The following is a 23693-nucleotide window of genomic DNA, read 5'->3' on the forward strand; positions in this document are numbered from 1 at the left end:
TCACCTTCCAAGGTGGCTGCAATCGCTGATGACTGTGACATCCTTGTTTACTGATGTGGCAGGAAATATTCAATTTCTGAGTTTTGCAATTTTTTTTTTGGCAATATTGCGTTAAAATACTGTTTCTCTTGCTTACTGAGTTTTTTTTGACCCTATGTTTCTTAAAAGTTGCAGCTGAAATGCCTCACTTGCCTCTCCCTAGTCTGGCAGGCCCAAAGTCAGCCTCTGCCCCAACCAGGCCCAACCCTTCCATTAACTATGGAGCTGGAACTAGGATGGCAGTGGCCAAGGGGCTAGATAGATAAAGCAGTGAAATTCTTAACTCCTCCTCTGGGGCAGCTGCTTAGCCGCCCCTCTGTGAAACCACTGGAAGCTCGGGTGGGTTGTCAAGAGCTTCCTGTGTACCAGCGACTGTGCTAAGCATCAAGCCCTGAGACAGGTACTTGTTATACAGAGGATGAAGCAAGTTTGGGGAGCTTGATTTACTGGACTGTATGCAGGCCCCCAGGGTGGCACAGGTGGGTCCTGAGGCAACTCCTACTCCCAGCTGCTCCCTGTTCTCTGCCAGACATCTTCCTTCTCCCCCTGAGCTCCAAGAGCCCCACCAGTGCCAGCAGGCACCTCATTCTGTTTTCAAGGCTTCGGGGTTTACAAGTAGGTCTCCCTGGCTGTGTGATGGCTGAGGTTGTCCCATCCTTATTTCTTCCAGAAAGCCCCCACAGTACCCTGCACACAGTGGTACTCAGCAAGATGAACCAATGTCAGCAGCTGGGCAGCCATACCTCTGTTCCCACGCCTTTCTCTTTCCTCCCCACTTTAGGCTTCTGGAGTTCCTTGGAGTTCACCTGTTTCTTCCTCCCCTGAAACCCTTTCTTCTTAGCATCTTTCTCACTTCTTCCACAAGGTCCTCGCACAGGATCTGGGGGAGAGGACCACATTTCACACCTTGGTGATACTGTGGGTCAGGCCTTGTTTGGGGAGGGGATCTCCATGTTTCTCCCCTAGTCAGAATGTCAGAGTTCTGCTCAGCAAGTGGGACCCCCATGCCCACGCATTCATTCTCTAAGGCTCTTCTGAGAATGGGTGGCGATAAGGAGGCAAAATGACAGACTCGGGATTTGTAAGAGTGAAAGATACACATTTAAAGGGAAAACGGTAATAGAGACAGGATGACCTGTTGGACCCAGTCCACATTAGAGAGAAAGCTCAGCTTGAATGTCCGGTTTAGTAAGACCTCCATGGTCCCTGAGAACACCAGCCTGCTGATCCTAATGCCTAGTCAATGGGTTCATCTTCCTTTTCATCTTTTTCTATTTTTTCAGAATTTTCTGTTATTTCCATTTCTTTTATTTCTCCTGATTCCGTTTTCCCCAGTGCTTCCGACTCTCCTCCGTCAGTTTTTGAAAGTCTCTTCTCTAGTCCTTCTGATTCCCTTGGGCTTGATTCATCTGAAAGGTTTTGATCCAGTTCTGAAGGCCTCCTGTAAATTTCCCTGGTTTCCTCTCTGTTCTCTTCTGTCCTGCCTGCTTCTCCAAACTGTCCTTTGGCAGTGTCTCCTGGACTTCTCACCTTTGCGCCCAATTCTTTCCTCCATGAGGCTTTTCCTGGGTCTTCTCTCTGCCTCTCTTCTGGTCGCCTAGCTGTGACCCCCAGAGTTTCCTTAGACAAGACACCTTGGGGCTGTTTCTCCGTTTGCTCCTGCTCCCACTGCTTCATCACCTTCTCAGGTTCATCTTTTGTTTTCCTCGTTTCCTTCTCCTTTGCCGTCCGTGTTTGACCATCCAACATAGTGGCATTTTCTGAAAAACAGGAGAAAGGAGAGAAGAGAGGTGAAAGTTTGTGCTGAGAGGCCTGAGACTGAGACAGGGGAAATCACACACGATGTCACACTGAATATAATTGGCAAAGCCAAGATTTGAACCCAGGACAGTCCGCCCCCGGCCCACATTCTTTGTTTTTCCCTACAAGAACTAGTTCAGGTGCTGGGAAAAGACAGAGGCTTCTCCTTTGGCATCCTCATTCTGCATTTCTCTTTGTCCCTGGGGAGCACACTCATCATTTGTTGGGAGGTTCCCCTGTTTAAAAAAAAGTGAGCAAATTGTGCTGGAAGTTCAGATGCAGGGCAATTTTAAAACCCAAGTGATCTTTGCTCCTGGTGTTTACCAGCTGTCAGAGAAAAGGTACCAATCTCCTCTTGAGTCTCCTCCACACTCTTCCTGGGAGTCCTGGTTTCTAAGAGTCAACAGGGACTTTGGGTTCAGAGCCAGCAAAGGCTGCTGTTGGCTGTGAAGATGCATGCAATGCTGCCACCTGCTGTCCAGGAAGGGGAGTGCCCAGCAGCTGCCTGTGCCTTTGGGGGCCTTCCTCAAGTTTTCAGGATGCCTTTCCCAGCGTGCTGTCAGCCAAGAAAGGAGAATGCTTGGAGCACCTGCTGCGTCCCCTGACATTACTGCTTCTGTGGCTTCTGAGAGCGGCTCCAACAGTGTGTGGAGGCAGAAGCAGATCTCTGAGGGGATCCAGCCACCATGTGCAGGTACTGGGTAATAAAAGGCCATCATCTGACTGCTCAGGTGCCCAGAAACTCCACACCCAGATTCCCGCTGCTGTGCCGGGATCCGAGAGGGCTTCAGCCTTGGTGCCCGGAAGGAGCTCTGTCCTCCCAGAAGCCCTGAGGGAGCCCCAGCCCTAGCTGCCCTTTACTTCAATGTGGCTGCAGGGAGGGCCCCACGGGATGGGGTGGGGGTGACAGAAATAGTATATGTAGAACCATGGTAAAACCATGGGTTCCAGAGCCAGGCTGTCCAAGACTAGAAACCACTGTGGGACTTTAACCCCTTGGCCCCACGTCCTCATCCGTAAGATCAAGCATGTCATACTTATTTTGGGCTTCCCAGGTGGCACAGCGTTAAAGAATCCACCTGCCAGTGCATGGGATGTGGGTTTGATCTCTAGATCGGGAAGATTCCCTGGAGAAGGAAATGGTAATCTACTCCAGTATTCTTGCCTGGAAAATCCCATGGACAGAGGAGCCTAGCGGGCTATAGTCCTGGAGGTCACAAAGAGTCAGACACGACTGAGTGACTAAACAACACATTTCATAGTGCTCCAGGAGGGATCCCATGAGTCTGTATGTATAAAGCTTAAAAGAGTGCCTGGGCAGGCAGGAAGCACTGAGTGGAGATCAGCTTCTACAATCACCCCCACCACTCTGAGGCCCGGCCCCCATCCCTGAGAACTCCTTGGGGCCTGGAGTCCCAGCCACTTCCTCTTCCCTCACTCCTTTCATGGGGGCCTTTCAGATAGCTAGTGCCTGGGGGGTGGGGATGGGGATCAAAGGCCTCTTCACTCCCTGGAACTCTTGGGAGAAAGAACGTGGTAAGGCTAGACCGGCACAGTCCTGTCACCTCTGCACCGCAGCCGGCCCTCGGGCCCCCCGTCCCGACCCTGCCCTGCTCACTGCTGACCCTGAAGAGCAGCTGCCCACAGTGGGGTGAGTGTGGCTCCCAGTCAGACTTCTGAGTGACCCGGGCTGATGATTCAGGCTCCAGTGTCCTCCGCCTCCCGGCAGTGAGGGTCTAGTGAGATCATTCGGGCTGAGGTTAACCCAGTGTGGCCAGTGGTAAGAGCACCCACAGTGTAAGCTGCTTTTGTTCTGCTTCCGTGTTTGCTCCTGTTTCCTGCCTGAAATGCCCTCAGACTTCCACCTCGCACTGGGAAAACACCTGGGCGTCTTCTGGAGCCTGAAGCGGAAGATTCTTCCTCTTGGAAGTGTTTCCTACCACCCCAGAGAACTGGGAGCGCCCTGCCCAGGCTCTCACGGCAGAGCGTGGCCCCCTGCTCAGGAGACTTAGGTGCCCCGCTTTCCCACTGGGCTGTGGGCTCCTCCAGGGCAGGGGCCGAGCTTCTGTCACCCCCAGAATCTCACACTTCCCTGGCAGGTGACAAGCACTTGACAAATATTTGATGAATTGAAGAAATATGGGGGTACTGGACTTCCCTGGTGATCCAGTGGTTAAGAATTCACCTGCCAATGCAGGGGACAGAGGTTCAATCCCTGGTCTGGGAAGATCCCACATGCCTTGGAGCAACTAAGCCCATGAGCCATAACTACTGAGCCCATGTGCTGCAATTACGGAAGCCCGTGTACCTAGAGCCTATGCTCCAGAACAAGAGAAGCCCCACCGAGCACCGCAACCAGAGCAGTCCCCAGTCAACTAGAGAAAGCCTGTGTGCCGCAACGAAGACCTACAACAGCCAGAAAGTAAAATAAACAATAAAATAAACGAATACATCTTTTTAAAAAATACAGGAGTACTGAAGAAATAGGGTGGACAGCATGGGATATGACCCCAGACTGAGGGGTCCCCCTCCTGCCTCGGGAGCGGCTGCTGGCGGCACTGAAATCAGAATGCCCAGTGGGCAGCGCCAAGCCCAACTGAAGGAGCAGCAGGAGGCGTGGGGAGGACTGCTGGAAGGAGAGCCCAGGCAGGTTTCTGAAGTTGCTGTCTTCCAGCTCCAAAACTCACCTTTCTCCTTCTTTTCTTTGAGTATATCCCTGTAGTTGGTTTTCTTCAGCTCATCAATGATGCCCTTGTTGGCATCATCCAAGGCCTGTGGGCGAGAGGAGTATCAGTGAACGCTCTTAACACTGTGGGACCTGTCCTTTCCCCACCCAAGCCCCAACCCTGCCCCGCCTCCCTTTTCTCCTGGCTCCTCTGACTACTCCTGCCTGAGGTTCATGGATCCTATGGACTTGGAAATCTCCACGCTAAGTGGTATGAGAGATACACTGCAGGGGGTGACTCAAACTCATCTCCCTCAGACTCAGGCATGTTTTGAAGGATTGCCTCTGTCTACTGATTCCTAAAGCTTCAGCCAAATTAAAGGAGACAAGGCAAGCCCCTCAGCCTGCAGCCGGGCAGCAAGCCATGGAGGGGACTCGGCAGCACACCGAGGGTGGGGGTGGGGCTGGGGGCTGGCCTGCCTTCAGAGGGGCTTCCAGGGCCTCTGCAGGACAGCCAGGGACTGGGAACTCAGCCTGTGCTGTATCTTGAGGGCAACTCTGCTTTCTTGCAGCCCTCCCTGTGACTTGGCCTCGGTGACACACCACTAGACTCTCAAGGAATGTCTACAGGCCCTGGATCGCTGGGCCTGGATGCTCTTAGGCAGTGCGGTCTGCCCCTCAGTATATACGCTTTCCTGCCTGGAGATGCCAATCGGGGGTGAGAGGTCAGGGACTAGGTCCCATGAGGAGCCATTTAGGGCTGTGTGTGTATTTGGCTTGATGGGCACTTCTGTTTCCTACTTTCAAAACCCTGCCCAGCCTCCAAGGCGACCTCAAACCCTCCCTCTCCGTGAGGGGGAAAGGCCCAGCTCTGCCTGCCTGCTGGAACTCTCAGTCTGAGTCCCCTAGTCCCTGCCGCACCAGTCAGGAACGAGGGACTGTGTTTTCAGCTTCCCGAGGGTCGGGACCACGTCGTCACCTTTGCTGCAGGGCTGGAAAGACCCTAGATCTGCACCGTGTGATACCCCGAGGCCTCACGTGGCAACTGATCACGTGAAATGTGGCTGGTGTGACTGAGGAACTGAACTGCAACGTTCGTTTACTTCTAACTCCATTTACTCTAAATGCTGCAGGTGGCTAGCGGCCGCCTGACTGAGCAGCGCGGGTCTGGACTGGTGAGTGAGGCCATCACACTGCTTTCCTATTGTCTTCTGTGGGGGCTGCACTTTTCCAAGTGCAAGTCCTAAAGTCCGTTTAGGGGGTCTCAGCCAGCATTAAAGACAAGGAATGTAAAGAAAAAACAGAGTAAGAAATATCAGCGTACATAATAAAGGTAAATATGTTTTGTAAAACTTGCTATTTTTCATCTGTTTTTTCAAATAAAACTAAGTGTATTGAGGGGAGTTCCCTGGCAGTCCAGTAGTTGGGATGCTGACTTTTACTGCAGCAGGTGTGGGCTCGATCCCTGGTTGGAGAACTAAGATCCCTTAAGTTGCTGTGCAGTGTGGCCAAAAAACAAAGTTAACAGTACATGTATTGGTTGGGGAGCTATATAAACTGATGGCAACAACAAACAGTGCAAAGCTACTGCCCTACCTAGAAGGTGCTCTGCGGTTGAGGGGAAATAAACATCTGGGGCTGAGGGTCCCGGGCCTGCCCCACCCCACCCCCAGAGAGAGAGGCTCACGTTGATGATGGCCTGCTGCGCCTCGTTGTTATGGACCAGCTTCGCTCTCTCCAGGGCCTTCTCAAAGTTGTTCACGGCCGATTCGAAGTCCCTCAGCTTCACTGCAGGGAACAAGGGAGGCAGGAGGATGGAAACAGGAGGATGGTGATGCTGTGTGCTGCCCTGCGGGTACCAGGGGCCCTCAGGAGCAGCAATACCAGGCAGCCCAGCACCACCCTTGCCAGACATCTCCTGGGCCGCCTCATCACTAGGGAGCAGAACCTGGGCACCTGAACCTTGGATTTCAGGTGCCAAGAGTCAGTGAGGGAAGGGGTCAGTGCCCACATCATGCGTCTCCAGGGGGACAACTCCATCCTGCCCCATTGTTGCCCTAATGGTCCAGGAGCAGGCGACGAGAATGAAGACAGAACATGAAATCTGGTGCAATGGGTCAGGGGACCTGCAGCCTCTATTGGACTGAGGTGCAGAGTCCACTCTGAGTCCAGCTTTTATTCCTAACTGCAGACCACAAGACTTCCTCAGATCTTATCTTTCTCAAGACACATGCCATATCAATCACATACTCCTAAATATCATGGACTACACTGACATAGTCCAGATCTCCTTGTGTTTACCCCAGTCCATTCCCCTCTGGGCTAGTCTCAGGAACAATTAGCAAGTGCGTGGGCAGCGTTCATGCCTGATGCTGACCGAGTTCCAAGGTCTATGCTTTTATGATCCCAGTCATAATCCCTTCTGGGTCTGGTCCTGGGGTCTGTAACAAGGCTATAATTCTAAGAAAGACATGAAAAATAATCATCAATGTAGTTTCTTAATATGCTGTTTTTCCAAGTGCTATTTCTGTGAAATTTCTCAAGGCGTGAAATTACATTATTAGGAATTCCCACTACCCCCCATCTTTAAATGGTTCCAGGAGAAGACATCTATTTTTTTTTTTCTTTTTTAATGTTTACTCAGATTTGTAAAGAACACTGTGGACACCAAACACAGTCTGGCAAGACAGGATGTGACTCCTCATGGGCCAGTGGCTGGGACAAGAGTGCCCACATTGGAACAACCGGAACCCAGGGAGGAAGCAGACCCCTACCCACCCCAGGGCACTCACTCGGCCAGTTAGCACTGGGCCAGGGATGAGGGCTCTGAACTGACTGCCCTTGGAAAAAGCTTAATTTCAGGAAGGAAGGAGAAAAGTGCTCCCCTGCCGGGGCTGGGAACCCCACACTTCATTTTCTTTACACACCACTGCTTCTGCTTTTTTAAAAAGTTAATTAATTTGGCTGTGCTGGGTTTCAGTTGTGGTAGGCAGGATCTTTAGTTGTGGCATGCAGGATCTAGTTCGCCAACCAGGGATCAAACCTGAGCCCCCTGCGTCGGGAGCATGGAGTCTTAGCCACTGGACCGCCAGGGAAGTCCCTCCACTGCTTCCTCCTATAACTAGTACCCCAAGATCTACCCCTCTCCCACAGACTGCTTCAGGATTCCTGGGGAAAGAAGGGCCTTGTATCCATAAGTCAAATTGCAAAAGGCAATTACATTTGAAAAGCGATTCTAACATAGTTCTGAAAGTCTGTGGCGTCACTATACATTTCTTTTTTCAAATACACATTTGAAAAGAAGAAAACTTAGAGTAATGCCTCAGAGGCCACCATGAATAAATGTCTATGTCATTCTGACATGGTAGGCCAGAATAGGAGTCATAACACCCAAGTGAGTGAAGCATTAAAGACCATTCTATTTGTTTTCAACTGAATCTATAACCTGAAATTATCTCCATTCTGGGGGCCCTTTCCCCCTTCTTTTCCTCACTCTGTGCATCCACAAATCCACACATGTATATCCATATTTTTGTTGGCTCTTCCAGGGACTAATTGTTTCTTATCACTGTTGGAAACACTTATGGGAAGCTGATGGGTAGGAAGGAAGAAATGAGTATTTCTGGAGAGCTCGCTGTATGCTGGTTCCTATTCTAAGTGCTTACACTCGTAGCCATTACCTCATGTCTTCACACTATGAAGAAGATACATACATACTATATGTGCTAAGTCACGTCAGTCATGTCTGACTCTTTGTGACCCCATGAACTGTAGCCCTCGCAGGCTCCTCTGTCCATGGGATTCTCCGGGCGACAACACTGGAGTGGGTTGCCAGCCGTTTCCTTCTCCAGCATACACACTATAATTATCCCCATTTGCAGAGCCCAAGATCTGCCCACTTGGCCAGGCTGCCTCTATAACCCAGGGGCTCCTTGGCTGCTGCGTTGGACTGGACTTTTCCACCGTATAGCATGGAAACTGAGGCCGGTAGTGAGTGGCCTGCTTCTCCAGAGGCCCTCAGAACCTAACAAGACCTCACCAGGGACAGGAATTCCCTGGTGGTCCAGTGGTTAGGACTTCACACTTTCACTGCCAGGGCCCAGGTTCAACATCTTGTCAGGAACTAGGATCCTACAGCAAGCCCTGTTGCAGTGCAGCCAAAAAACAAACAAACAAAAAAAGTCATCACAGAAACAGGAAAGAGTTCTAGGAAAAGGCACAGTAATCACATCTTCCCCAGTTTAAAGCTTTCAAGTGGTTTTTTCCTCTATGTTTTTAGGAAAGAATCCATGATGTGTAAGGAGGCCTGAGAGGCCCTGTGGATCTGGCCCCTCACCAGCCTCCCTCCTCCAGACTTTCCTGGCCCCCAGAAGCTCGACACTAGTCTCCATCAGTTTCTTAAATCAGCCAAACTCTTGCCCACCTCCCTAAATGCGGTTCCTTTGGCTGAAAACTTCTGCCGTCAGAACTTGGAACGACTGGTGCCTTTGCATTCTTAATGCTTCTGCTTCAAAGTTACTCTTCAGGGACTTCCCTGGTGGTCCAGCAGTTAAGAATCCGCCTTGCAATGCATGGGACAAGGGTTCGCGATCCCTGGCCATCAAACTAAGATCCCACATGTCTCAGAACAACTAAGCCCACAGCTGCAACTACCAAGCCCACACACCACAAAGGAGTGCCCAGCTGTGAAAGATCCTCATGACACAGTGACGATCCCATGTGCTGCAACTAAAACCCAGTGTGGTCAAATAAATAAATATTAAAAAATAGTTACTCCTCAGATAGGAGGACAGGAAGAGTTATCAATTTTCTTCCTACTGTATGCCCAGCTTTGGTGCCTAAAAGGTGCCAGGAAAGCATTAATGATGTGAGTAAGTGAATGACTGATGAGACCCGTGATCAGAGTGCCTGTCATGCTTCCCCCCTTCTCTGGGGTCAGCTGCGTGCCCAGGGCAGGGCGGGTTCGAAACTGTGAACAGGAGACCCAGCTCCAGGGCTTTCTTATTACTGTGACCTAGAGCTATTTACCCTTTTAAACTTGTATTGTGAAATATTTCAAATATACAGAAAAGTCAAAGGAATAGTATCATGAATCCCCATTACTCATCACCTAAATTCAAATATCATATGATGTCACTTCTATGTGGAATCTAAAAAAATGATACACATGAACTTATTTACAAAACAGAAACACTCAGAAAACAAACTTATCAAAGGGGGAAAGGTGGGGAGGGATAAATTAGGAGGTTGGGATTAACATATATATTAATACACTACTATATATAAAATAGATAATCAACAGGGATCTACTGCACAGCACAGGAAATTCTACTCAATACTCTATAATAACCTACAAGGGAAAAAAATCTTAAAAAGAATAGATATATGTATATGCATAACTGAATCACTTTGCTGCTCACCTAAAACTCACACAACATTGTAAATCAACTATATTCCAATATAAAAGTTTTTAAAAATTACCAAAATATTGCCAATCCTGTTCCATCTGTTCCTCCTCACCCCCATCCCTTGCTGTTTTATTAACAAGCCCATTAACTTTATTGAGATGTGATTCATTCAGTATAAAATGAGCCCCTTTGTAAGTATACAGTTCAATGATTTCTAGAAAATTTATAGACTTGTGCAATGAACACCACAACTCAGCTTCAGAACTTTTCCAGCCCCCTAAAAAAGCTCCCTCTTGAGACCTGGGGCAATCTGACGCAGCACTCAGAGTCTCCATTTCCCAGCCTATGAAAGGAGGACAATACCTCCAGCACGGGCTTGCAGAGTGATTAAGGCGAGAATGCAGAGAATAGACGTATAAAGGCTACTGAGCCAAGACAAATATATAAAGGCTACTGAGCCAAGACCGGTGGAGCTGTGTTGATGAGGACAAGACACTGCTGGTCTGCATGCAGCTCAGCTGAGTTCCTCGAGGGCAGAGCAGTTCTCAGGATCTCCCAAGCCCTAACTGAGCGTAGCTTAAAGTAGGCACTACACACTGGTCAAAACGCGGGGCTTTACCCCCACTCTCAGAATCAGAATTTGTCTGATCCATCAGGATGGAGAGGTCAGCCCCGGCGTGACAGCAGGGCCTGAGGGCTGGGAAGGGCTGGGAAGGGCACCTGTACCTTGGGCCTGCGCCACCAGAACGCTGGCGTTCAGCTGCCATTCCATGTCCCCTTCTTCCTCGGCGCACTGCTGGGACTTCTCACCGTAGCTCTGGGCCTCCCAGGCCTGGTCTAGCTCCAGGTAGCAGCGGCCAATCTCATGGAACAGCCAGGTCTTCTCCAGGGTGGTTTTGGCCAGAGGGATCTTCTCCTCCCACCTAGGGACACCAAGAACTGGGGTCAGCTTCCTCCACTCAGGCCCTGCACTCGGACTTAGGAGACTGGGCTTCCTACTGGTGGCCGAAGAAAAACTGTCCTCCAACTACCAGTTCTTTTAGGTGCAGGAGTGGAGCTAACAAGCACTAACATATTTTTTAAACTACCAGGGTTATTTTGGTGCATCTATAGAATTGGCTTTGATACCACAGCTGAAAATAATGTTTGTAAAATAGCATTTGAAATAACTCCATAACCTTTGAAAGTCAATGTGAAGTTGCTCAGTCATGTCTGACTCTTTGCAAACCCTACCAGGCTCCTCCATCCATGGAATTTTCCAGGCAAGAGTACTGGAGTGGGTTGCCATTTCCTTCTCCAGGGGATCTTTCCGATCCAGGGATTGAACCCAGGTCTTCCTCATTGCAAGCAGACACTTTACCATATGAACCACCAGGGAAGCCCACACATAACCTTTAAGAATATGATTAAGCACATTTAAGAGAAAATCAACACAGTAAAAAAGATTGGGATGAAAAAACAAAATATCAATAAAAGTCAGAGGAGGATCAGAATGAGCACTTGTCTTTGGGTGGTGGGACTGAAGACTTCCTCATCTAATTTTCTATATTTTCCAAATGAATATTTTAAGGTTAAACACAGCTGACTCTTTGTGACCCCACAGACTGTATACGGGAGTGGATAGCCTTTCCCTCCTCCATGGGATCTTTCCAACCCAGGGATCGAACCCAGGTCTCCCTCATTGCAGGTGGATTCTTTACCAGCTCAGCCACCAGGGAAGCCCCACATTAAGCACATATTTACTATAAAACATTTTATTATGAAAAGACACAAATGGGTGGGTGAATGCTCACATGCCTCTGTCTTTTGGCCCCAGGGGCCACTGGGGAAAGCAAATGACCTGGAGCGCCAGGCTCTGGTCAACAAGTCTGTTCTAGTCAAGCAACAAAGGCCTGAAGGACAATTTCTCTCTGCAGTCAAGCCCGCCCCTGAGTCTCCCAGGGGCTGAATCACCCCACTGGAGCAGGTCACCAGCTCCAGGGTTGGACATCAAAAGTCCATCAGTTAAGGTCTCTAGGGAGCTCAGGCTCCATTCCCAGTGACCCCATGTGACCAGAGAATCACAGAATAACCTCCAAAGAACTCCCAGAAGTCAATGGTCCACCCAGTCATGAACTTGGCCAGAGGTGAGGGTTGCCTGGAGAACTTGTTAAAACCAGATTCCTGAGCTCCAACCCAGACCTGTAGAATGAGAACGTCCAGAGGAGAGGCTTGATAATGCACATGCCTAAAAACAAGTGTCCCGATGCTTGTTAACGGGAAATTGGGAGAAAATGTTGATTTTATTCTACTAATTAATATCGCTGATGAGCCCCAGAGTTTACAAAGTGGCTTTCTTCTGGTCACCTAGCACAGCCAGGAGCCAAATTCGGGTCTTCCGAGGCCTCTTTGCCTGACATCCTGCCCCAGGCTGGGAGTCCAGGGGGAGGTTGGGTTGTCCTAGCCCTCAAGTAGGGAGGGGGTGGTCCCGGGTCACTCACGTGTCAATGGCTTGTTGGAATTTCCCGACTCTGGCAAAAACCCTGCCAATGTTGTCCAAGGCTCTGGACTTGGCATCAGGAAGATCACTGTAGGGAACAAGCAAGACAAGGTCATTCTAGGCACTATGGAAACTAGAAAGAAGGCAAAGACGGGCCAGTTGGGAGGACAATGTCCAGGCTGGCAAGGCTGAGGTACCGTGGCCCTCTCATGGGAACGGACATTATCGGAATCTCTCTGGAAGGCAAACAGGCAACAGCCTACAAAGACACCCCTTTGGTCCTGCAACTCCCCTTCTAGAAATTTACCTCCAGAAGATGTGACAAGAAGACTCATTAAAGTATTGCTTATAATAATAAACAGTGGAAATAATCTAAATGCAATCAGTGCAATTTTTGTGTACAAAAAATGTCCTTGATACATTTAGGTTAAAAAATCAGATTATGAAAAAAAAAAGTCAGATTATAGGAGCTCGCACAATGTCCAATGCCTTATTCATCTTAAAAATGAATGTGTGGGGGACTTTCCAAGTGGTCCAGTGGTTAAGAATCTGTCAATGCAAGGGACACAAGTTCGATCCCTGGTCAAGGAAGATGCCACCAGCCGTGGGGCAACGAATCCCGAGCTCTAGAACCCGTGAGCCCCAACTACTGAAGCCTGCATGCCCTAAGACCTGTGGTCTGCAACAGAAGAAGCCACTGCAAGGAGAAGCCTGTGCATCACAACTAGAGAGTAGCTCCCGCTTGCCACAACCAGAGAAAACCTGCGTACAGCAACAAAGACCCAGCGCAGCCAAAACTAAATTTTTAAAAAATATCTCCTTCCCAACAAATAAACCAAGAAACCCAACCTGAGCCCCCTCCCACAGCATCCCCCTCATTCCTCCTTCCCTGGCCAGCTCCCCCTCTTCCCATTGTCCCCCAGCCCCTCAGCCCCCAACCCCCAGAGGCAGGAAGCTCTGCTCTGATTCCCTCTCCTCACAGGGCTGGGCTGCCTTCTCACATGTAAATCTGACCAAGCCCTCCCTCCCCCCACAGACATACCCACGTGTGTCTCTGGTCTCACTGGAGCTGCGTGTGTGCTGGCAAAGGGGAGCAGCCTCAGTGGCTGCCCAGGGATGGGGTTACGCACGTCATTGCAGGCGCCGAAACACCTTTCTCTGAAGCCATTCAAAGAATGAGACGTTCCTTTCCAAGACACAGGCTTTTCAAAAAAAAAAAAAAAAAGACCCACAGAAATGGGTCATTTCTGTTTTAAAAATTCTATGGGGAAACTTCCTTGGTGGTCCTGTGGCAAAGACTCCATGCTCCCAGTGTGGAGTTGGGGGAGGCTCTCTCGGTGTGATCCCTGGTCAGGGAACTAGATCTCACATTCCGCCACTAAGAGTTTGTAAGCTCCAGCTAACGATCCCACCTGCTGTAACCAAGACCCAGCACAGCCACATAACGGAATATTTATTTTTTTAAAATCCTATGTATATGCACATGTACACAAGTAAATATGTTGCAAAGGGGCCAGGAGGACATTATCTCAATGTGGCCCCCAGATTGGGGAGAGGGGAGACGTCTGAGTTCTGCTCTCAGAACCATACATCCTGGGTCAAGTACGATGCCTCTGGAACTGGTGTGAGAACAGACTCCTATCGGCCCTCCCTCCTCAGCGGGCCTCCCCTCCTCCCACTCCCCACAGGTCCTGGCCCCCCCAACACTACCTGGAGTGCCCCAAACCCCCCACCCCTGCCCTGTCCCTCTGCCTCGGGGGGCCACTCCCTGGCCCTATCTCCCCCGTCTCTCAGAGGCTCCCTCATCTCCCCTCTCTGGGGCTCCAGGGCCAAGTTTGCAGCTCTGATGACCCCCTTCCAGAGTGGCTGCTCTGTTGTGGTGTGAATAAATAAGTTGACATATGTTGATTTATTTGTAACAGTGATGTGTACTAAGATAACTAAGTAATGTGTACTAAGATGTGCAGGATGGGGAAAGCCTGCAATCAAATCATCCATACAGTAATCAGGGAAAGAAATGAGGGCTGACTGAGGTCACTGGAAAAGCTACTCAGACTAGTCGGATTTGAGCCACGGCTGGAAGGATGGTGGTCTTTGGAGGAGGGGGTGGGGCTGATCTGATTGAGGAAGCATGTGGGGCATACACATGAGACTCACGGGTGAGACTGGAGGCCGGTGAAGGAAAAGGAATCAACGTTGCTGAAGGAACACCACTGTTTACGTAATCAGCCGCTAAGCACGTATTCACTGCATGTCCTTTATAGGGCAGGTGCGGGGGTAAAAATGGGAATAGAGAAGTCTAAGGTAGAGGAATCGGGTGGAGAAGGAGGTGGGAGGGGGGATCGGGATGGGGAATACATGTAAATCCATGGCTGATTCATGTCAATGTATGACAAAAACCACTACAATATTGTAAAGTAATTAGCCTCCAACTAATAAAAATAAATGGGGAAAAAAAAAAAGTCTAAGGTCCATCAGGCAGACGAAACATGTGGCATGTGGAGGGGGAGCGTGGATGAGGGCTGCTAGGTCACTCTGGGCGCATGGAGGGCTTTCCCCAGGGGGAAGTACTTCTTTACAATCTGAAGGACGGGGAGGAGGGAGCTGATGAAGAAAGCGCTGGCAAAAGAGTAGGAGCAGAGCCATGCGCTGTTGCCAGGGTTCAGGATGCCCAAGGGCCTGGAGACAGCCAAGTCAACAGAGATCAGGACAAGTCAGGTCAGCAAGGGCGGGCCAGGCGATGGGACTGAACTATGCACTATGTTTTGCATAGAAGGGCCAGCTGGGCAGCAGGAAACCCAGGTCAGAGGAAATAGGCAAGAAGTGAGGAAGATGTGGATGCAGCTGTGGGAGGGGAATGGAAGGGAAGATTCTCTTGATAGGAGGAGGAGGCATGGACAGGACGTAGCAGGCTGGCGTGGGCAGCGAAGGAAGCGAGGTGTCTGGGAAGCCAGCTAGGCTCCTTCCTGGGGACAACACGACCATCAGTGCCATTCTCCCGGAAAGGGAGCCCTAGTGTAAGAGGTCTTGAAGGAAGATGATGGATTCCACTTTGGATATGTTAAACTGGGGGCTCCCATGAGACATCAAGTGGAAATGCCTCAGATTCTGCTGTTTATGTGAAGATTTATGTCTTTAAGGCATGGGAAAAGATTGGATCCAAGATACTGTCTGTACTTCAAATTCCCCATGAGGCAGTATTATCATGCCTTCATTAGAGATGAGGAAACTGAGGAGTGAGCAACTTAAAACCACACTGCTTCAAGTGCCCCAGGCAGGAATCAAAGCCAGGTCTGTCTCCAAAGTTAGCCATTGTTTGCGAACCAGGAATGCCCAACACATGAGATTCTGGCTGTGCAACGTGGGAGGCTGGTGAGAAATGAACTGGAAATGGATGGACAGCTTACAGGGTTCCGGTGATTGAGGAGAGGACAGGAGGCAGGTGTGTTCAGGAAACCCAGTTTGACCCAAAGAGTGGCCTGACATTGGAGGGTTGTGCAGAAGTGGATTCAGAGAGGGCCCTGAGTGCCCAGGAAAGGTCCATTTGATTTGAACCTACAGGCAGTGAGAGGCCAAGGCCTGTTTGTCAGCAGGAAAACAGTTGACAGATAAGAAGCAGTGCGTCTCTGGAGGTGACTTGTAAGAGCAGCTGGAGACAGGGAGAGCTAAGGGCTGACCTGCGTGGACATGGGAGGATGGGAGACTGAGGGGGCTCAGAACTGCGGGGCAAGTAAAACTGGGCAAGACAAAGTCATGAACAACTCCAGAGGTTGGAACCAGGGTGCCCAGAAAGTGATGGTACCTCTGGGAGGGGCCATCAAGTCTTGGGAAGACTTGGTTCCTATGAGAGCTGACGTTACAATAGTCATCATGGTTACACAGTGCTGTTCTGAGATCTTTATGTGAATTTCTGCATGTCATTCTCCTTCCCACCCTACTGGGTAGGGGCTACCATTATGCCCCTTTGACAGAGGCTGAGAGACATTAGTTAAGTGCCCTGCCTAAGGCCCCGAAGCTGGAAGGTACAGCTCAAAAGCCTAAGCTCTTGGGACTTTCCTGCTGATCCAGTGGCTAAGACTCTGCGCTCCAATGCAGAGGGCCCAGGTTTGAACCCTGGTCAGGGAACTAGATCCCACATGCTGCAATTAAAAGATCCTGCATGCCACTGCGGAGACTGAAGATCCTGAAGGCTGCAACTAAGACCTGGCGCAGCCAAACAAATCAATAAAATGATAAGTATTTTTTAAAAAATAAAAATATCCCTAAGAGCCAAACCACAGGGAGCTTTTTGGAGTTTGCGGCCTCTACCCTCCCTCTTTGTGGCAAAAAAGCTGACAGTCTAGATGTGCCCTTGTCCTGGGGAGGTGGCTCCCCACTCCAGGGTATCTACCTCAGGCATGCAGAGTAGAAAGCGGGGGCTCGGCCCCCAGCCCCAGCAGCCCCAGTGAAAGGTCAGTATGTAGCTGGGCCTTGGCCGCTTGGCCTTCCGAGCCTATGCAGGCACTCACTACTCCTTGGCGATCTCCAGGTCCTTCCTGTGGCTCTGCAGGGCCGCCACCATCTGACCCAGCTCGATCTGGGCATTCCCTATGCAGCTGTACAGGTTTCCCACCAGTTCATCCTTGTTGGGCACCTCCTCTTTGTTCCATTCCAGCACCTTCTTCAGCACTTTCTCAGCTTTCTGAAGGCTGCCTTCAGCACTGCCGCTAGTCAGCACTGGGAAAGGAAAGAGGTGTCGTGGAGAGGGGAGCAGTCTCCCCCTGGCCAACAGAAGAGCCCGCATCCCATACCCCACCCTGCCCCCAGATTCCATCCAGTGGCCGAGCGAAGCCAGGGCGCCCCAGCTGCCACGTGGCTCTGTCCCCAAATGGCCACGGGGCAGCCCTTCTGAGAACACCACCCACACATGTCAATGTCCTCCAGACTCTTGAGGATGTAGCGGGCTGTCTGCGAGGGACGGCGTTTGCGGTCCCGCAGCCACTTCTCTTGCATCAATTTCCGGTCCCGCTCCCTGGCGTAGATGGGCTTCTGCTGCCGCCAGAAGTCACTGCGCGTGTCCAGGTAGTTGATGCCCGTCATGATGAGGTCCTCCACGGTCAGGCCATGCTTGATGGTGCCTTTGATCAGATCTGTGGGAAAGGGGGTGGGGAGGAGCCAACTAGAACAGGGATCGAGGGGAGTCACCTCTTCTCAACTAAAGGTGTCCTTGGGGGGACCTCTACCTGGAACTGTGGGACAGTAACGAGATCAAGAGCACCTGGGTGGGAGAGGGGGGTCTATCTGGGACCAGATGAAGCGGGAGCCCCCCCTTTGGGGCATGCCTATGGTACAGGACATAGGGCATCGGCCCCTCATGGCAAGACATGACAAGCTAGCAGAAGCAGCAGCTGGTGGATTGCTTTCTGAGAGCCCTCGGGGCTCCTTTATTCAAGCTGTGTCCTCAGAATAGTCCAAGTAGAAATGCAGAACCTGGCCCCGGCTGCCAGTGCTCAGTGAGTCCCTGGGTACCAAGTGGGCCAGGGCAAACTGGGAGCCAGAGGGGCATGGCCGAGCTCTCCTCGCTCACCTGAGCAGAGATCAGAAATGGGAGTAAAGCTTTAAGGCCTCTTGGGTAACATGTGGGCCACCTCTCCCCTCCGTGGAAGCTCCTCTGTAGAGAGGGAAGCATCCAGACCTGTTATAGAGGAGACGGGCCAGCCGTGAAGCTGCTCCTGAGATGCAACCCGCAGGGAATCCTACAGAGGACCTTGGGAAGTCAGTTCTGGAGAAAAGCCCTTGGATTTGAGAGTGATCCCTGTGTGGGCTCAACAGCTAATGGCAACACTCCCAGCACCAGTGTTCATACGAGACATTCACTTCAAGGCGCCTTCCTATTTCTTGTTCCTGCCAGTGTGGTACAGGGGGAAGAGTGTGGAACTGGAGGTTAGGAGGCCTGGGTGCTGCTGTCAGCCCCACCACTAACTTGCTTGTCACCCTGCACAAGTTACTCCCGATTCAGGGTCTCTCTTTCCTTACCGATAACAGGAGGGATTAGACCAGATGAGATTTTAGGACATTCTAACTCCACAGTCCTGGGAGTCCCTGTGAGCACCTCTGAGCTGGATTCCTTTGCCCTTGGTATACGCTGAAGGCTCAGGGGGCTGCCCCTTCAGGGACCAAGGTGGTAAAGAAACCCAGATCTCTGGCGTTCCCACCCAGGGTACCAGAGCACTTAAGAGTACTGGTTCTGAAACTGGACTTCTTGATTTCCAATCTGAGAACCGCATCACTGAGTTACGTAACCTCCCTATGCCTCATCTGTGAAGTGAGAACGGTAGTGGGACCTGTCCAGAGGAACGTGTCAGCAAATATCATTTTATAGGCTTTGCCTCTGGTTCATGTGTTAAGCATCCACCCCAGGTTTTCTTTGCCCCGAGTTCCCTGCTGCAAACAAAGTGTCCGACACCTTCGTCCAACAGGAGCTTCTCCAGATACTCCTTGTCCACGTAGAGTTCGCCCAGGAGCTGGCGGACAATCTTCTCGCTCTTGAGCGAGCCCTTCCGCTTGCTCTCTCTCTTGGGGTGGTGTACAAGCTGTCTCACGAGATGAGGCTTCTGCTGGGCTCGCTTACTCTGGGAAGATGGAGCAGTACCCCCACAGAGTCTCAGAAAGGAGCCCAGAGCACCAGCCAAGGCTCCCCGAGCCTGGGATCCCAGACCCCTCCCTCCAGGACGTCTGCGCGCTGAGAACCATGGAGGATGTCTGGCATGGGAACAGCACGTGGGAGCTGGGGCAGAACCCCCTGACCGCCTGGGCTGGGCAGGAGCTCCTCACTCGCAGGCACTCAGAGCCACTGAACCATGTGCTCCTCAGGCACGTGTGTGGCCTCTGCCTTCTGAGGGAGGTGGAGTCAGAGCCAGGCCCTTACCTCGGCCTGCTTGCTTAAGAAGGACAGGTCCCCTTTGTTCTCCAGTTTAATAGAAGAGGGACCTGCAAAGACAGAAGCTGGGGCTCAGGTCGGCAGTGGCCTTAGGCACAACCTATCACATATTTTATGTGGAAATAGTTGGCCTTTGGTGGGAGGGTGGAACCTGGCTCAACTCTCTCCAAGCAGCCAAGACACCCCCACTAGCCCAAGGCCACATTTCCAAACAAAGACAGGCCCTGGACACCAGGGCCCCTTTCTATTTACACACACTGCCACCCACAGTGGCAAGCCCCCCTGCCCCCCACCACCACCTGCACACAATGAATCGATGGGACAGCCAGCCTTTGATGCCTGTGGGGTAAGGGAGGAAAGCAGGGGCCAGGGAAGGCCCTGCTCAGAACCTCATTCTGTACTATGACACCAGGCCAAAAAGAGGCCTACTCTTCTGGCTTGGGGTGAGTGAAATGGTGCTTTTCATCTGGTTTTGAAGAGAACCAGATGCTGCAGTGCTCAGGACAGTGGACTGGAGACTATCCTCCCAGTGGACAGTTTCTAATCCTCAAGAAAATCAGGAGCAGCCAAATCTAAGCTAGGGGCTCCCTGTAGTCCTCCCGGTGGTGGGTGCTCACCCAGGGTACCTGAGGCCTCCCTCCAAACCTAAGGATTCCAAGAGCCTCCCAAATAAGCACATAGGCCCCATGGCCACTCACTTCCCACCGAGTTGTTGATGGCTTCCTGAGCTTTCTGAATTCCAACTTTGAATTCCCGATCAGGCCTCAGCTTGTAGCCCCGATGGTAGAATACCAAGGCAAATTCAAAGTCGCCCATGGTGTACAGGGTCTCGGCCTTTTGTAAAATCCCCTGAAACGAGAGGAAGTCAAATCAAGGGGAACAGACAAAGCCTTCCCAGACTCAGGTGTGGTGGAATGTAAGGACCCCTGGGTTGAGAACAAATGTTGGGATACAGGGGCAGAGGCAAGTGATCTATGAAAGAAAACAACAATCAACTCCAGGCAGTCTGGCTGGCTCTTTAACCATTGGAGGCTGCTGCAGGTAGAGGCAGAGAGAAAAGCGAGAAGGAGTCCTCCCACCCAAACAGTCACCTTGCAGAAAGTTGGGTCACCCTGGAGTGAAGCCTCAGCATCTTCCAGGGATTTTTCCAGCTCTCCCATCTTGAGGAAGCACTTGGAGCGGGCAACCAAGCAGTTCTTATCTCCGCTCTGAAGGTGAAGAGCCTGAAGAAGGAACCACTTGGATTAACAATCTTCTGGCAGGGTGAAGTAAGAAGCTGGACTGGACACAGCAGCCCAAACCCTTCTGCCAGAATTGCAGGGGGACTCCATAGGCCAGCAAACAGGTCTTCTTTGGATCCTTTCAGACTAAAACCAGCACCACCCTGATCTCTGCTTAGTCAACTAGGTTATCTGCGGGTAGTTATCATGGACAAGGTCAAATCACAAGCTATTGTGGAAACCACTGGTTGAGATGTGAGAATATACTATACTACCCAGTGGATATACTGAACTTCCCCAGTGTCTGGGATTCCTCCAGTTCACTTAGAATCCTAGGGTGTTTAGTGCTTAACAAATTCAACCGTGAACCTGAAATGGTTGCACAACACATTCAAAATACTACTTGAAGGAGACTTCTCTGGTGGTCCAAGGGGTAGGAATCAGCTTTGCAATGTAGGGGTTGTGGGTTCAAGCTCTGGTCGGGGAACTAAGATCCAACATGCCACACAGCAGCTAAGCCCATGCGGCACAACTACTGAGCCCCGGTGACAAAACTAGAGAATCCGTGTGCCACAACGGAAGATCCCATGACAAGACAAGGGATAACATAATGAAGACCCCGTGGGCTGCAACTAGGACCCCACGCAGCCAAATAAATATTTTAAAAACAATACTATTTGAAGATCAAGCATTCTGAAGGCTAACAAAATGGATTTTAGGATGATCTGCAACTTGTGTTACCCATTGTACACACCCTCTCTTTTTACATACCTTGTTGAGAATCAGTCATTGTTTCAGGGGATTAAGATGAAAATGCCAGGCAAAAGGAAACTGTGATTTTGGACCCAAAGTGGGAATGGAAAGCCTCTCCTTGTCCCCATGTCCTTTCTTCTCCTGTCTGAGATCATTACATAGCCTGCAGTGTGATGTCCTTTCTGAGCCACCAGATTGTATCTACTTCCATCTAAAACCTTCCTACTTTTCCAGAAAGAGCCTTTCTTTCCCAGAAAAGACCACTTCTCACCCAAAGCTATAAGCCCTTGTGGTGTTTTTTTTCCCTACCTGAGCTTCTCCAAGATGAAACAGTTTCCAGAAAAAGGAGAATGGATGGGGGCAAGGCTCCTGAACTTAATTGCTGGCCCATCTGATCCATTATTTCTGGTTTTAGGATGCGGTTGGTGATTCAAAGGGACTAAAGACTCTAGGTGGCAACTGAGAAGTTTGACTTTAGAGGGAGTCTTGGGACACGTTAGAGAGCTATGCTACCACCCCATTATTTGTGACAAGCGGGCTATTTGTTGTAAAAGAAACAGTCATAATAAAACATCCAATAGCTTATTTGCAAGACAGTACAGTAGTGTATGATAGTAAGGTTAGCACCTCAGCACTGAAGTCTGACTGCCTGAGTTTGAATCCCTCCTCTGCCACCTGCTAGTTCAGTGATCTTAGGCATGTTACTCAACTTCTATAAAAGCTTTCTTATCTTCAAAATGGCATAATAACAGCACTTCCCCCTAAGCTTGCCACTTAGCAGTATGTCTGGTATCCTAAAACAGCACTCAACCCCCTTAGGGTGGATTGGAACAATTTATACTACAGCAAAAGATGTTATTTATTGACCGACCACCTTCCATAAGCAGCTGTGTGCCAGAGACTTCCCTTCTGCAAGCAGTCCCCCAGCCAACCTCCTGGTCAGTTATGGGAAACCGAGGAAGGAGGCCAATCACGAAACATTTGAGCAAAATATAGGAGACGGGGTCACTCTTACCGCAGAGGTTGAGTATTAACAACCAGGTAGAATACAAATGGGAAATGGTAGAAAATGGCTAAACAGGGGTTTATCTTTGACAGCGGTGCATCAATCAGTAACAATGGAATAATGGAAACAATAGGGTGGTCCAGGCATCATCAAGACCTCAGTGAAGGGTAGCTGAAAGGTTCAGAGCACGACTCACATTGCTGAAGCTATGGGCGGCTTTAGCGAACTCCCCGCATAGATACAGCCGCTCGCCCTCCGCCATGTAAGATGGAAAGGTGCTTCGCAAGACTTCATTTTCTGGGTCCGCCATGGTGACGGAATTCGGAGACGCTGAAGCGGAGAAAGGAAGGAAAAGAAGCCTGAGAACCTCAGTCTGGTTTGTGGAAGCTCCGTCTCTTAGCAACCGGGAGACAGAAATTACTTCCGGCCCCGCCCCTCGAGCGCGGGGCGGAGTCCGGCGCGCAACCGCCGCCTGTGTAGCTGGTGCCTAGGAAGCCGCGCACTGGTTGGACCACGACGAGCGCGTGGCTCTTCGCTTCAAGGAGGCCTCTTTGCGACTTGTAGTGTTGGCAGTTGCACGCTCCATCGGTTCTTCCCGGAGTTGCTTCGCGTTCAGAAGCCACAGTCAGGAAAAAAAATTGACAGTTCGGAAGACAAGGAAAAGATTGGGGGCATAATTCCAAAGAGGGATAATGCATTCGTGGCAAGTATTTGTGCACGTTTACCACCCTTAAGAGTGAGCCTCTTGGTGACTCCAGACGGTCAAGAATCTGCCTGCAATGCAGAGACCTGAGTTTGATCCCTGGGTCACGAAGATCCGCTGGAGAAGGAAATGGCAACCCACTCCAGTCCACGGACAGGGGAGCCTGGCAGGCTCCAGTCCATGGGGTCGCAAAGAGTCGGACATGAAAGTGAAGTCGCTCAGTCGTGTCCGACTCTTTGCGAGTCCATGGACTGGAGCCCCTCAGGCTCCTCCGTTCATGTGATTTCCAGCCAAGAATACTGGAGTGGGATACCATTTCCTCCTCCAAGGGATCTTCCCGACCCAGGGATCGAACTCCTTTCTCCTGAATTGCAGGCAAACTCTTTCACTGTCTGAGCACAAGGGAATCCCATTGAGCTACATAAGCTGCTGGGTACATAAGCACCTGGCTGGTTAGCTCAGTTGGTTAGAGCGAGGTGCTAATAACGCCAAAGTCCTGGGTTCAGTCCCTGTACAGGCCAGACTGCAAGGATATGATTTAGCGACTGAACACAAACACCATCAAAGGGGGACAGCTTTGGGCTCTGAAGTCAGAGTGCTTGGGCTGTCACAGCGTAGGGCACCAGGCCTTAAATTTTCACTTTTGCCAAGTGAAAGTGAAGATGAACCTTCCCGGGGTGAGGATATGCGTTAGGCTACAT

General features: G+C 50.7%; 1 protein-coding gene across 2 annotated transcripts; it reads right to left on the reverse strand.

Moving 5' to 3' along the window:
* Positions 1 to 1117: 1117 nt before the first annotated feature.
* Positions 1118 to 22690, reverse strand: ODAD4 (outer dynein arm docking complex subunit 4). 2 transcript variants are annotated; one of them, XM_043468775.1, is made up of 12 exons: positions 22486 to 22690; positions 20402 to 20533; positions 20009 to 20159; positions 19299 to 19360; positions 18837 to 19002; positions 17296 to 17520; positions 16900 to 17107; positions 12393 to 12479; positions 10639 to 10835; positions 6192 to 6292; positions 4527 to 4611; positions 1118 to 1799 (listed from the first exon to the last, which is right to left on the reverse strand). In XM_043468775.1, exons 1-12 carry the CDS (start codon positions 22597 to 22599, stop codon positions 1276 to 1278), a joined length of 2052 nt encoding a protein of 683 aa, XP_043324710.1. In that variant the 5' UTR covers positions 22600 to 22690; the 3' UTR covers positions 1118 to 1275. The 2 variants fall into 2 exon arrangements, with proteins under 2 accessions (XP_043324710.1, XP_043324712.1); XM_043468777.1 differs by lacking the exons at positions 18837 to 19002; positions 19299 to 19360.
* Positions 22691 to 23693: the final 1003 nt, after the last annotated feature.

The sequence above is a fragment of the Cervus canadensis genome, chromosome 1 (assembly GCF_019320065.1).
Source record: "Cervus canadensis isolate Bull #8, Minnesota chromosome 1, ASM1932006v1, whole genome shotgun sequence".
Classification (NCBI taxonomy): Eukaryota; Metazoa; Chordata; class Mammalia; order Artiodactyla; family Cervidae; genus Cervus; species Cervus canadensis.